The 13,480-nt window shown below is 51.1% G+C and overlaps 1 protein-coding gene across 1 annotated transcript in view; it reads right to left on the bottom strand.

Annotated features, from left to right (window-relative positions):
* The window catches only part of LOC307012753 (uncharacterized protein), a 17,205-nt gene extending 4,248 nt beyond the window's left edge, over positions 1-12,957 (bottom strand). The window contains exons 1-7 of the mRNA XM_079639769.1: positions 12,800-12,957; positions 10,232-11,473; positions 6,410-7,305; positions 3,206-3,365; positions 2,375-2,454; positions 2,210-2,301; positions 1-893 (exon numbers count right to left, since the gene is read on the bottom strand). The exon at positions 1-893 is cut by the window's left edge and continues 4,248 nt beyond it. Of these exons, the coding sequence (XP_079495895.1) occupies positions 707-893; positions 2,210-2,301; positions 2,375-2,454; positions 3,206-3,365; positions 6,410-7,305; positions 10,232-11,453 (2,637 nt within the window). The 5' untranslated portion in view covers positions 11,454-11,473; positions 12,800-12,957 and the 3' untranslated portion in view covers positions 1-706. The remainder of the gene's footprint in view (positions 894-2,209; positions 2,302-2,374; positions 2,455-3,205; positions 3,366-6,409; positions 7,306-10,231; positions 11,474-12,799) is intronic.
* Between the last annotated feature and the right edge of the window lie 523 nt (positions 12,958-13,480).

Raw genomic sequence — 13,480 nt, 5'->3', positions numbered from 1 at the left:
AATGACTCACTGGATGAATCAGTGTTTTTGAACAAATCTCTTGGAATGATTCAATGACTCACAGGATGAATCAGTGTTTTTGAACAAATCTCTTGGAATGATTCAGTGACTCACTGGATGAATCAGTGTTTTTGAACGAATCTCTTAGAATGATTCAATGACTCACTGGATGAATCAGTGTTTTTGAACAAATCTCTTAGAATGATTCAATGACTCACTGGATGAATCAGTGTTTTTGAACAAATCTCTTAGAATGATTCAATGACTCACTGGAGGATTCAGTGTTTTTGAACGAATCTCTTGGAATGATTCAGTGACTCACTGGATGATTGAGTGCTTTTGAACGAATCTCTTGGAATGATTCAGTGAGTCTGCGCCGCTGTGGGCTCGTAGCGTTAGTTATCGTCATGTGGTCGCTGGTGTGAACGGGCCTTTCGTCTGAGGATCTGGACCTCGGAGGGTTCAGTCCCGGTCGGGTTTAGATCAAGAGGGTTCTGAACCCTCCAGAGACCGTCCCATCAGCCCTCAGCAGCGCGACAGTCCAGTGCACAGGACACAGACTCGATATACAGAGTGAGGTTGGACCGAGTCTCTGAAGGAGAAATGAAGAAGGCAATTAATCTACGGAAGCCTCACGGGGACATCAACAGCCCCGCTCGGTCAGCATCGGGTGGTCACGTGATCAGCCTCGGGCGCTGTGATTGGCTCACTGCAGGTTCTTCAGGATGCGCCCGTAGCGCAGGTCGTACACGTGCCGGCACAGGTACACCAGCTGCGGGTCGACGCCCGCGGGCACGGGCCGGTGCGACGGGGTGGCGCTGGCCGAGGGAGCGGGCACCAGCGGAGAGCTCTCACACACACCCTCAGCGCACCGCTGGGCCAAGGCACAGAATCTGCAACATCACATTAGATTATTACACACACTCCACAACACACACAGTCTGCAACACACACTCCGCAACACACACAGTCTGCAACACACACTCCGCAACACACACTCCGCAACACACACTCCGCAACGCAACACACACTCCGCAACACACACAGTCCGCAACACACACTCCGCAACACACACTCCGCAACACACACTCCGCAACACACACAGTCTGCAACACACACTCCACAACACACACAGTCTGCAACACACACTCCGCAACACACACAGTCTGCAACACACACTCCGCAACACACACTCCGCAACGCAACACACACTCCGCAACGCAACACACACTCCGCAACACACACAGTCCGCAACACACACTCCGCAACACACACTCCGCAACACACACTCCGCAACACACACACTCCGCAACACACACACTCCGCAACACACACTCCGCAACACACACTCCGCAACACACACTCCGCAATGCAACACACACTCCGCAACACACACTCCGCAACACACACTCCGCAACACACACTCCGCAACACACACTCCGCAACACACACTCCGCAACACACACTCCGCAACACACACTCCGCAACACACACTCCGCAACACACACTCCGCAACGCAATACACACTCCGCAACGCAACACACACTCCGCAACACACACAGTCCGCAACACACACAGTCCGCAACACACACAGTCCGCAACACACGCTCCGCAACGCAACACACGCTCCGCAACGCAACACACGCTCCACAACGCAACACACACTCCGCAACGCGACACACACTCCGCAACGCGACACACACTCCGCAACGCGACACACACTCCGCAACGCGACACACACTCCGCAACGCGACACACACTCCGCAACGCGACACACACTCCGCAACGCGACACACACTCCGCAACGCGACACACACTCCGCAACGCGACACACACTCCGCAACGCGACACACACTCCGCAACGCGACACACACTCCGCAACGCGACACGCACTCCGCAACGCGACACGCACTCCGCGACACGCACTCCGCGACACGCACTCCGCGACACGCACTCCGCGACACGCACTCCGCGACACGCACTCCGCGACACACACTCCGCGACACACACTCCGCGACACACACTCCGCGACACACACTCCGCGACACACACTCCGCGACACACACTCCGCGACACACACTCCGCAACACACACTCCACGACACACACTCCACGACACACACTCCACGACACACACTCCACGACACACACTCCAGGTGTGGCACACAGGTGTGGTCTGGGCCGTGAGTGGCGCAGCGGCGAGCTCTTACCGGCAGTACTGGGCTAGCGGCAGCACGTAGCAGCGCTCCTCAATGCAGGCCACGCTGTTCTCGTCCTGATGCCGCGAGGCGAAGATCTCGTTCTGAAAGAGAGAGCGTTAAACACACGTGTAGCGCTCAGCACTGCAGCACACGAGTCCGGCCGAAGCGGCTCACCTCACAGTGCATGCTGGGATCTCGGCCTCCCTGCGTGTGCTCAGGTCTGTAGTACCAGAACAGGCTCATCATCAGCTCTCCTGAAGCGAGAGGTCACACACACACACACACACACACACACACACACATAAATAACTTTATTTACTATTCAAAGTTCAGAGCAAAGGGAGATATTTGCTTTTACAGAAATAGTTTTTTAAGGACTACAACAAACGGCTGGTAGGAACTACACAAGCTTCCTCCCGGGTTAGTGACATCACCAACCCTAGAATTTACATAAACCCCGCCCCCGGAACACGATTTATAGATTATCATGACAGAATATGCTAATCAATGACTAGAAGATCTACACATAATCTACATAAATTCACCAACTAACCATTCAGAAATGTCATGTTCTTCTACATGTGTCACTTCTTCTCGAGTCTCTCCATCTTTCTGACTCCGGTTTCAACATAAAAGGCTAAATGTTTTTGAAATTTTCAGTGCATGTGTGTGTGTGTGTGTGTGTGTGTGAGGTAAAAGGACAGGAGCTCTTGTAGCTCCGCCCCCTGTGCCGGGAGCAGCGGCTCATTTGCATTTAAAGGGACAGACACAAAACTGCGTTTTTGCTCATCCTCAAAAAGTGACACTTTAACATTTATTGGAGCTAAAGCTTCACACACACACACACACACACACACACACACACACACACACACACACACACACACACACACACACACACACACACACACTCTGGGGACATCAGAGACTTATTTTACATCTTGTGAAAAGGGCGTTATACAGAGTCAATAAATACAATAGCCATTAGTATGGTCACTCCTTCACCTGTTCTTGGATCCTCCCACAGAGCGGAGATCTTGGCCACGTACGGCAGCGCTTTCTTCCGGGGTCCCGATCTTAAGAGCACTGTGTCCCGCACCCGGATCACTTCTCCATCTCGCTCCACTGCTTCATAACACTGGCGGAGAACCGTCTTGTCATCGCCCTGCGAACACACACCGATCACACGACATCCTCTTCATATCTGAGCTGGCACTGACTCACTCAGAAGATTACGGTTCTGGATAACTTCACCATTCTCTAAACAAAATAACATGTCATTTAATAGAGGTTCTGAAAAAAATTTAATTGCAGCAGTCTATTTAAAAAAAATATTAATTTGAATTATTATTCTTATTTAAAGAGATACTTCACCGCTGGAAAGATGAATGTGTATTTAAAATGGGTCATTTATGTAGAAGAAATGTGAACGGGAGAACGACGCGCGGGACTGACGGCCGCGGGAGAACGACGCCCGGGACTGACGGCCGCGGGACAACGACGACCGGGACTGACGGGCGCGGGAGAACGACGCGCGAGACTGACGGCCGCGGGAGAACGACGCGCGAGACTGACGGCCGCGGGAGAACGACGCGCGAGACTGACGGCCGCGGGAGAACGACGCGCGAGACTGACGGCCGCGGGAGAACGACGACCGGGACTGACGGCCGCGGGATAACGACGACCGGGACTGACGGGCGCGGGAGAACGACGCCCGGGACTGACGGCCGCGGGACAACGACGACCGGGACTGACGGGCGCGGGAGAACGACGCGCGAGACTGACGGCCGCGGGAGAACGACGCGCGAGACTGACGGCCGCGGGAGAACGACGCGCGAGACTGACGGCCGCGGGAGAACGACGCGCGAGACTGACGGCCGCGGGAGAACGACGCACGGGACTGACGGCCGCGGGAGAACGATGCCCGGGACTGACGGCCGCGGGAGAACGACGCCCGGGACTGACGGCCGCTGGAGAACGACGCGCGAGACTGACGGCCGCGGGAGAACGACGCGCGAGACTGACGGCCGCGGGAGAACGACGCGCGAGACTGATGGCCGCGGGAGAACGACGCCCGGGACTGACGGCCGCGGGAGAACGACGCACGGGACTGACGGCCGCGGGAGAACGACGCGCGAGACTGACGGCCGCGGGAGAACGACGCGCGAGACTGATGGCCGCGGGAGAACGACGCACGGGACTGACGGCCGCGGGAGAACGACGCCCGGGACTGATGGCCGCGGGAGAACGACGCACGGGACTGACGGCCGCGGGAGAACGACGCACGGGACTGACGGCCGCGGGAGAACGACGCCCGGGACTGACGGCCGCGGGAGAACGACGCACGGGACTGACGGCCGCGGGAGAACGACGCACGGGACTGACGGCCGCGGGAGAACGACGCGCGAGACTGATGGCCGCGGGAGAACGACGCACGGGACTGACGGCCGCGGGAGAACGACGCCCGGGACTGACGGCCGCGGGAGAACGACGCGCGAGACTGATGGCCGCGGGAGAACGACGCGCGAGACTGACGGCCGCGGGAGAACGACGCGCGAGACTGACGGCCGCGGGAGAACGACGCGCGGGACTGACGGCCGCGGGAGAACGACGCGCGGGACTGACGGCCGCGGGAGAACGACGCCCGGGACTGACGGCCGCGGGAGAACGACGCGCGGGACTGACGGCCGCGGGAGAACGACACGCGGGACTGACGGCCGCGGGAGAACGACGCCCGGGACTGACGGCCGCGGGAGAACGACGCGCGGGACTGACGGCCGCGGGAGAACGACGCGCGAGACTGACGGCCGCGGGAGAACGACGCCCGGGACTGACGGCCGCGGGAGAACGACGCGCGGGACTGACGGCCGCGGGAGAACGACGCCCGGGACTGACGGCCGCGGGAGAACGACGCGCGGGACTGACGGCCGCGGGAGAACGACACGCGGGACTGACGGCCGCGGGAGAACGACGCGCGGGACTGACGGCCGCGGGAGAACGACACGCGGGACTGACGGCCGCGGGAGAACGACACGCGGGACTGACGGCCGCGGGAGAACGGCGCGAGGCCGGTGGCGTGATTACTGATGAGCGGCGCCTGTGAGACGCACCGGTCTCGTATCTCTCACAGAGGAGCTGGAATTTTCTTAGCAATGTTAAAACGCACATCAACCGATCACTTGTTTAGCGTTCATGTAAACACTACAGTCAGATTCACCGATCGGGATGAGTTCAGTTAGATTCACACAAAAGCTGTGCATGTAAACAGTGAATGGCGACTGCAGAAAGCAGAAGCCGAATCCCGGACATTTTGGACGATCTCGACGGCTGGACCGGGAAAAAGAGGATGGTCCCCGCTACTACTCAGCTTTCTCCACAGAATAAGAGCCTGTTAGCTTAGCTTCCAGATAAAAGATGGCTGACACTATTCGTACATTCTGTGAGTGAGATCCCTCCCTCTATGGGCGGGCTGAGAACATGCGGATCTAGCGCCTCCTACTGGCCGGAGTTTTAAGCCTCTGGACAAACAATCCTAATATGACGCAATATGACGATTTTTGCATCATATGAGGATTTTTTCCAGACTAAAAATACATAAATCTCGTCTCAGGGGGACATGAGGCAGGGGGGAGCACGGTAATTCGAAATCAATACTGGATTTCTACTGATACAAAGCTTAATGCTAAATTCTGAAGTATCCCTTTAAGTCGAACAAGCCTTTCACTGCTGCATCACTGGATGAATCAGCGTTTTTGACAAATCTCTTGATTTAATGATTCAATGACTCACTCATAAAAGGCTTGTTGGACTTGAACTGGCGCTGCACAGACCGATCGGTGTACGACATCAAAGTACCGCGAGAGCGATTAGAGGGTAGCTTATGCTTATGCTTTTGAATCGCTCGCGCGGTACTTTGATGTCGTACACCGATCGGTCTGTGCAGCGCCGGCTCAAGCCGAACAAGCCTAGAGACTGCACTTGTTTCATTACTGGATGAATCAGCGTTTTTGAACGAATCTCTTGGATGAATTATTCAATGACTCCCTCATAAAAGGTGTGTTCGACTTGAAGCAGCGCTGCACAGGCCGATCAGTGTTTGTACCGTGAGAGTGATTCATCCGGAGCGTCTGCTCTCTAATCGCTCTCGCGGTATTTCGATGCTAAACAACGATCGGTCTGCGGTCGAGCAACCACGGCAACATCACTCACCGCAATAAACACCTCCTTCTCCGTAGAGACCCCGACAGGACGCCATCCATTCGTAGCCTCGCGCCGGCTGACTTTCCTTTGATGTTTGGCACTTGCGGGACTAGCTGCGGGTTGTTTGGATAACCTGGTGTGGCCCATAGTGAGCGAGCCGTTGGATGGCTCGGGGTTTTGAGGGCATTTCTTGCCCACTTTAAGCCTGACTTCAGCCTGCCTGCGGTCCGATATCGAGGACAGGAGCCGCGGGTCGAGCGGGGGGGACCGGTTCACCCGGGGCATGCTGGGACATCCGGAGAGCGGGGGGGACCGGTTCACCCGAGGCATGCTGGGACATCCGGAAAGCGAGGGGGACCGGTTCACCCGAGGCATGCTGGGACATCCAGAGAGTGGAGGGGACCGGTTCACTCGGGGCATGCTGGGACATCCGGAAAGCGGGGGGGACCGGTTCACCCGAGGCATGCTGGGACATCCGGAAAGCGGGGGGGACCGGTTCACCCGAGGCATGCTGGGACATCCAGAGAGTGGAGGGGACCGGTTCACTCGGGGCATGCTGGGACATCCGGAAAGCGGGGGGGACCGGTTCACCCGAGGCATGCTGGGACATCCGGAAAGCGAGGGGGACCGGTTCACCCGAGGCATGCTGGGACATCCGGAAAGAGAGGGGGACCGGTTCACTCGGGGCATGCTGGGACATCCAGAGAGCGGAGGGGACCGGTTCACTCGGGGCATGCTGGGACATCTAGAGAGCGGAGGGGACTGGTTCACTCGGGGCATGCTTGGACATCCGGAGAGCGGAGGGGACCGGTTCACTCGGGGCATGCTGGGACATCCGGAGAGCGGCAGGGTCGGAGGAATCAGGAGCGAGCGACTGTGCTCATCTTGAGACAAGGAGAAGGCTTCTGGAACAGCACAATGACATGAAGCACATGATTAGTACAGGTGTAACGCTACACAACAGTGACAGACAGGTATGGCTTGTCAACCCTTGTGCATCAATTAAAAACAGATACACATTGGTCCATAGTGGACAAAAATGTCAGTGTCAAAAAAGAATAGTGGCATAAAAGTTTGAAGCTTGGGAACACAGACTTAAGTTTGGTCTCATTTTAAAGAAGATGTATCGTATCGTGAGTTCAGTATCGGGATATGTATCGTATCGGGAGTTCAGTATCGGGATATGTATCGTATCGGGAGTTCAGTATCGGGATATGTATCGTATCGGGAGTTCAGTATCGGGATATGTATCGTATCGTGAGTTCAGTATCGGGATATGTATCGTATCGTGAGTTCAGTATCGGATATGTATCGTATCGTGAGTTTAGTATCAGGATATGTATCGTATCGTGAGTTCTGTATCGGGATATGTATCGTATCGTGAGTTCAGTATCGGATATGTATCGTATCGTGAGTTTAGTATCAGGATATGTATCGTATCGTGAGTTTAGTATCGGGATATGTATCGTATCGTGAGTTCAGTATCGGGATATGTATCGTATCGTGAGTTCAGTATCGGGATATTTATCGTATCGTGAGTTCAGTATCGGGATATTTATCGTATCGGGAGTTTAGTATCGGGATATGTATCGTATCGTGAGTTCAGTATCGGGATATTTATCGTATCGTGAGTTCAGTATCGGGATATGTATCGTATCGTGAGTTCAGTATCGGGATATTTATCGTATCGTGAGTTCAGTATCGGGATATTTATCGTATCGTGAGTTCAGTATCGGGATATGTATCGTATCGTGAGTTCAGTATCGGGATATTTATCGTATCGTGAGTTCAGTATCGGGATATGTATCGTATCGTGAGTTCAGTATCGGGATATTTATCGTATCGTGAGTTTAGTATCGGGATATGTATCGTATCGTGAGTTTAGTATCAGGATATGTATCGTATCGGGAGTTCAGTATCGGGATATGTATCGTATCGTGAGTTCAGTATCGGGATATTTATCGTATCGTGAGTTCAGTATCGGGATATTTATCGTATCGTGAGTTCAGTATCGGGATATGTATCGTATCATGAGTTCAGTATCGGGATATGTATCGTATCGGGAGTTCAGTATCGGGATATGTATCGTATCGGGAGTTCAGTATCGGGATATTTATCGTATCATGAGTTCAGTATCGGGATATTTATCGTATCATGAGTTCAGTATCGGGATATTTATCGTATCATGAGTTCAGTATCGGGATATTTATCGTATCGTGAGTTCAGTATCAGGATATGTATCGTATCATGAGTTTAGTATCGGGATATGTATCGTATCATGAGTTCAGTATCGGGATATGTATCGTATCATGAGTTCAGTATCGGGATATGTATCGTATCATGAGTTCAGTATCGGGATATTTATCGTATCATGAGTTCAGTATCGGGATATTTATCGTATCGTGAGTTCAGTATCAGGATATGTATCGTATCATGAGTTTAGTATCGGGATATGTATCGTATCATGAGTTTAGTATCGGGATATGTATCGTATCGTGAGTTCAGTATCGGGATATGTATCGTATCGTGAGTTCAGTATCGGGATATGTATCGTATCGTGAGTTCAGTATCGGGATATTTATCGTATCGTGAGTTCAGTATCGGGATATTTATCGTATCGTGAGTTCAGTATCGGGATATTTATCGTATCGTGAGTTCAGTATCGGGATATTTATCGTATCGGGAGTTTAGTATCGGGATATGTATCGTATCATGAGTTTAGTATCGGGATATGTATCGTATCGTGAGTTCAGTATCGGGATATGTATCGTATCGGGAGTTCAGTATCAGGATATGTATCGTATCATGAGTTTAGTATCGGGATATGTATCGTATCATGAGTTTAGTATCGGGATATGTATCGTATCGTGAGTTCAGTATCGGGATATGTATCGTATCGGGAGTTCAGTATCGGGATATGTATCGTATCGTGAGTTCAGTATCAGGATATGTATCGTATCGTGAGTTCAGTATCAGGATATGTATCGTATCGGGAGTTCAGTATCGGGATATGTATCGTATCGGGAGTTCAGTATCGGGATATGTATCGTATCGGGAGTTCAGTATCGGGATATGTATCGTATCGGGAGTTCAGTATCGGGATATGTATCGTATCGGGAGTTCAGTATCGGGATATGTATCGTATCATGAGTTCAGTATCGGGATATGTATCGTATCGGGAGTTCAGTATCGGGATATGTATCGTATCGGGAGTTCAGTATCGGGATATGTATCGTATCGTGAGTTCAGTATCAGGATATGTATCGTATCGGGAGTTCAGTATCGGGATATGTATCGTATCGGGAGTTCAGTATCGGGATATGTATCGTATCGTGAGTTCAGTATCGGGATATGTATCGTATCGGGAGTTCAGTATCGGGATATGTATCGTATCATGAGTTCAGTATCGGGATATGTATCGTATCGTGAGTTCAGTATCGGGATATGTATCGTATCGGGAGTTCAGTATCGGGATATGTATCGTATCATGAGTTCAGTATCGGGATATGTATCGTATCGTGAGTTTAGTATCGGGATATGTATCGTATCATGAGTTCAGTATCGGGATATGTATCGTATCGTGAGTTCAGTATCGGGATATGTATCGTATCGTGAGTTCAGTATCGGGATATGTATCGTATCGGGAGTTCAGTATCGGGATATGTATCGTATCGGGAGTTCAGTATCGGGATATGTATCGTATCGTGAGTTTAGTATCAGGATATGTATCGTATCGGGAGTTCAGTATCGGGATATGTATCGTATCGTGAGTTCAGTATCGGGATATGTATCGTATCGTGACATGAGTGTATCGTTGACATGATCTCTGACCTGTTTTGATGGGATGTCTGCAGTGTGAGCAGCTGGTGGGGAAGGAGCAGGTACGGCTAGCGAAGGCGAATCGTCCGACTCCACAGCGGTAGCATCCCGACCCGACGGACCCGCAGAAGGGATGAGCGATGCCTGAGGAGGCTAGCAGCGCCGGTGCGCTCAAACCCGGCCCGGGGTGAGCGATGTGCACGAGGTAACCGGCGTAGCACGGATCCGCGCACACACACGGATGAGCGCTGAGCGTTAGCGCTGGATGTGCTGGAACCAGGTGTTTAATCCGCGACTCGTCCGTCTCCTGCGCGAGGAACAGCGCTAGCCGGTGGCAGTCCGGCGGACAGCAGCAGAACGCACTCAGCTCCGCCTCCACCGGCTCCTCCTTCACCACCGTCACCGGGTATCCCAGAATGCTCTGCGACTGGAAGCCCGGTTTAGCCGCCGCGTGACTCAGTTCTGACTCGTAGCTCCTGCTTTTACACACTTCACAAGCTCCGTCGGGATCGCGGCTGAGCTTCTTGGACGGAGTCTGTGCTTTGGGTTTGCAGCGGTCTGATTTGATCCTTCCTGTAGTCGAGCTAGTAAGCTTCATTAGCGCGGCGGCGTTGAGTCCGGCGAGCCGTCTGGGAGCTGGAGCGTAGAGACTCGCGTCAGACTCGTCTTTCTTCCTCTTCATTTGGCACATCTCCGCCTTCGAGGTTCTTTTCGAGCAGGTCTTAGTAGTTGAGGCGCCATCGCCGTGTTTCTTCGCTAGTTTGGTGTCTTTTTTCTCGAGCAGCAGACTGTTAACCGCCTCTGCGTTTAGAGACGCTAGTCGACGTTTACGCGGCTCCGGAGCTGAAGGTTTATCCTGCAATGACTTCTCTTTTTTGGGATCCACTTCTGGGATCAGTTCCTCCTGTCCGCCCAAACGCGTGAGCAAAACATGGCAGCTCAACGCCTCACCGTCTGAAGCCGCGGCTCTTCCTCGTAGCGGGTACAGCTTACGCTTACGCTCGCTCACAGCCTTAGCCTTTCCTCTACTGCTCACGTGCCTCTTAGCTTTATCCATTTTCAGGTAATGTTTTTGACTTTCATGCTGCTCACGATTCCTGGCCTTGACTTTCTTCGCCATTGACCGGACAGGCCAGGCTCCGCCCACAGTTTCACCATGTGACCCGCCCTCCACGTGGCCCTGCCCCTCGCCACGACACTGGCTGAGGGAGCCTTTTTTCCGAGCGTGGGTCATAACATGCTTCCGGAGAAGACCTATGGGATAAAAAGGGATCTGAGATTAATATGACAATATTGATAAACAAGAGAGGAATAACTACTTTTAGTGCGAAGAAACACCAAATACAAGATGTGGACAAAACTCTACATTTATCAGACACTTTCCTCTAAAGCGACTTACAATAGAGAAACAAGCGATTCGTCACCGAGACAATACTCTATAATGCCAGGTTTATTTGACCTCGGTTAGGAAGTAAGCTTTGCAAAGAAATGTTCTCATTACGGCTGCAATTATTTGATAGAAAATACAGTAAATAATACATGCAATGACAATAAAAGGAATTGCCTGATTGATTTATTCCTGTGATCAAAGCTGAGTTTATCATCATTACTCCAGTCTTCAGTGTCACATGATCCTCCAGAAATCAGTGTAATATGAGGATCTGATGATCAAGACACATTTATGATTATTATCAGTGTTGAACACAGTCATATTTCTGTGGAAACTGATACATTTTAGTTTTCAGGATTCTTTCAGTTCAAAAGAACAGCATTTATTTGAAATAGAATCTTTTGTAACTTTATAAAGTCAATTTTGAGCAATTTAATGTGTCCTCTCCTTGATGAATAAAAGTATTGATTTCTTTTTCAGACTTTTGAACGGCAGTTTCTTCTGAAGCTGCACAACTGTGTATATAGGCTAGTTATGATATAGTTAAGAAGTTTGACAGCACCTGAGAGACTGTGTTCAAAACAGCATGTGTGCAGCATAAAGCATTAGGAGAATAAACACTGACAGAAAATGAATTATTGATACATGAATAACAATATTATGTCTGAATCTCGCAGGGTTCGAACCCACAACCCTCCAGTTCCGCAGATCTCCAACCAGTCACTGAACTAACACTTCAGAGACCACTGACCAGAGTCACACACACTACTACAGTTGCGTTTATGTTACTTCTTGTGTAAATATTAAAGCATGTTCATGTGGAGCAGCTGATGTGTTACGGCGCACATGCGCGCGCACGCGGATTTAGAAGTTCGACGCGCAACGTAAATTGTTACGGGTCGTGACGTCACACTTGTTAGTTTGTGACGTCGTCGTGTTTGTTGCAATGCTGATGTGGGCGCTGGCCTGACGTCATCATACAGCAGAAATAACGCCCTTGCTCAACAACAACAACAACATCAGGTGACATTAAAGCGCGAGCGCGCGCTGCACGAGATCAACTTATAGCTCGCGTCATCACGACGCTATTAAAGCGCCCTCGATCCGCGCGCGTTGGTCGAGGCGTAGGCGCGGGTGAACGCACGAGACGCGGCGCGTGTTTATTTCCGCGCATCTGCACAAACACTCACCAGTAAAACACACGCGAGCGTCGAGGATCCGCGCTGCTCGTCCACGGCTGTTTCTCTTCCTGCTTCTGCGCTCAACTTCACGAGGACCAATCACACACGCGCATGCTGATGCGGGCGGCCCCCTCAGCCAATCAGCGAACAACAATCATCGTCATTATAATATTCATCTTTACAGTGTCTAGGTGTCAATAATTATAACTCGCGCACTTTTGGGCTTCCGACTATAATGGAATAATTGAGATTGTTTAATGTTTCTGAAAGTGTCTCTTCTGCTCACCACAGCTGTGTTTATTGATCAACATTTTTTTTTTATTATAATGTAGATCATCAGTTCTCTATGTGAATATACAGTAAAGTGTAATTTATTCCTGTGATCAAAGCTGAGTTTATCATCATTACTCCAGTCTTCAGTGTCACATGATCCTCCAGAAATCAGGATAATATGATGATCTGATGATCAAGACACATTTATGATCATTATCAGTGTTGACAACTGTCATATTTCTGTGGAAACTGTGATATATTTGATTTTTCAGGATTCTTTGATGAATAGAAAGTTTAAGAACAGCATTTATTTTAAATATAATCTTTTATAACATTATAAATGTCTTTACTGTCACTTTTGATCAATTTAATGCTTGCTTGATAAATAAGAGTAGGCTATACATTTTTTAATCTTAC

The sequence above is a fragment of the Phoxinus phoxinus genome, assembly GCF_949152265.1.
Source record: "Phoxinus phoxinus genome assembly, chromosome: 16".
NCBI lineage: Eukaryota > Metazoa > Chordata > Actinopteri > Cypriniformes > Leuciscidae > Phoxinus > Phoxinus phoxinus.
The sequence above is the reverse complement of the archived record's forward strand: the minus strand, read 5'-3'. Positions and strand labels throughout refer to the sequence as shown.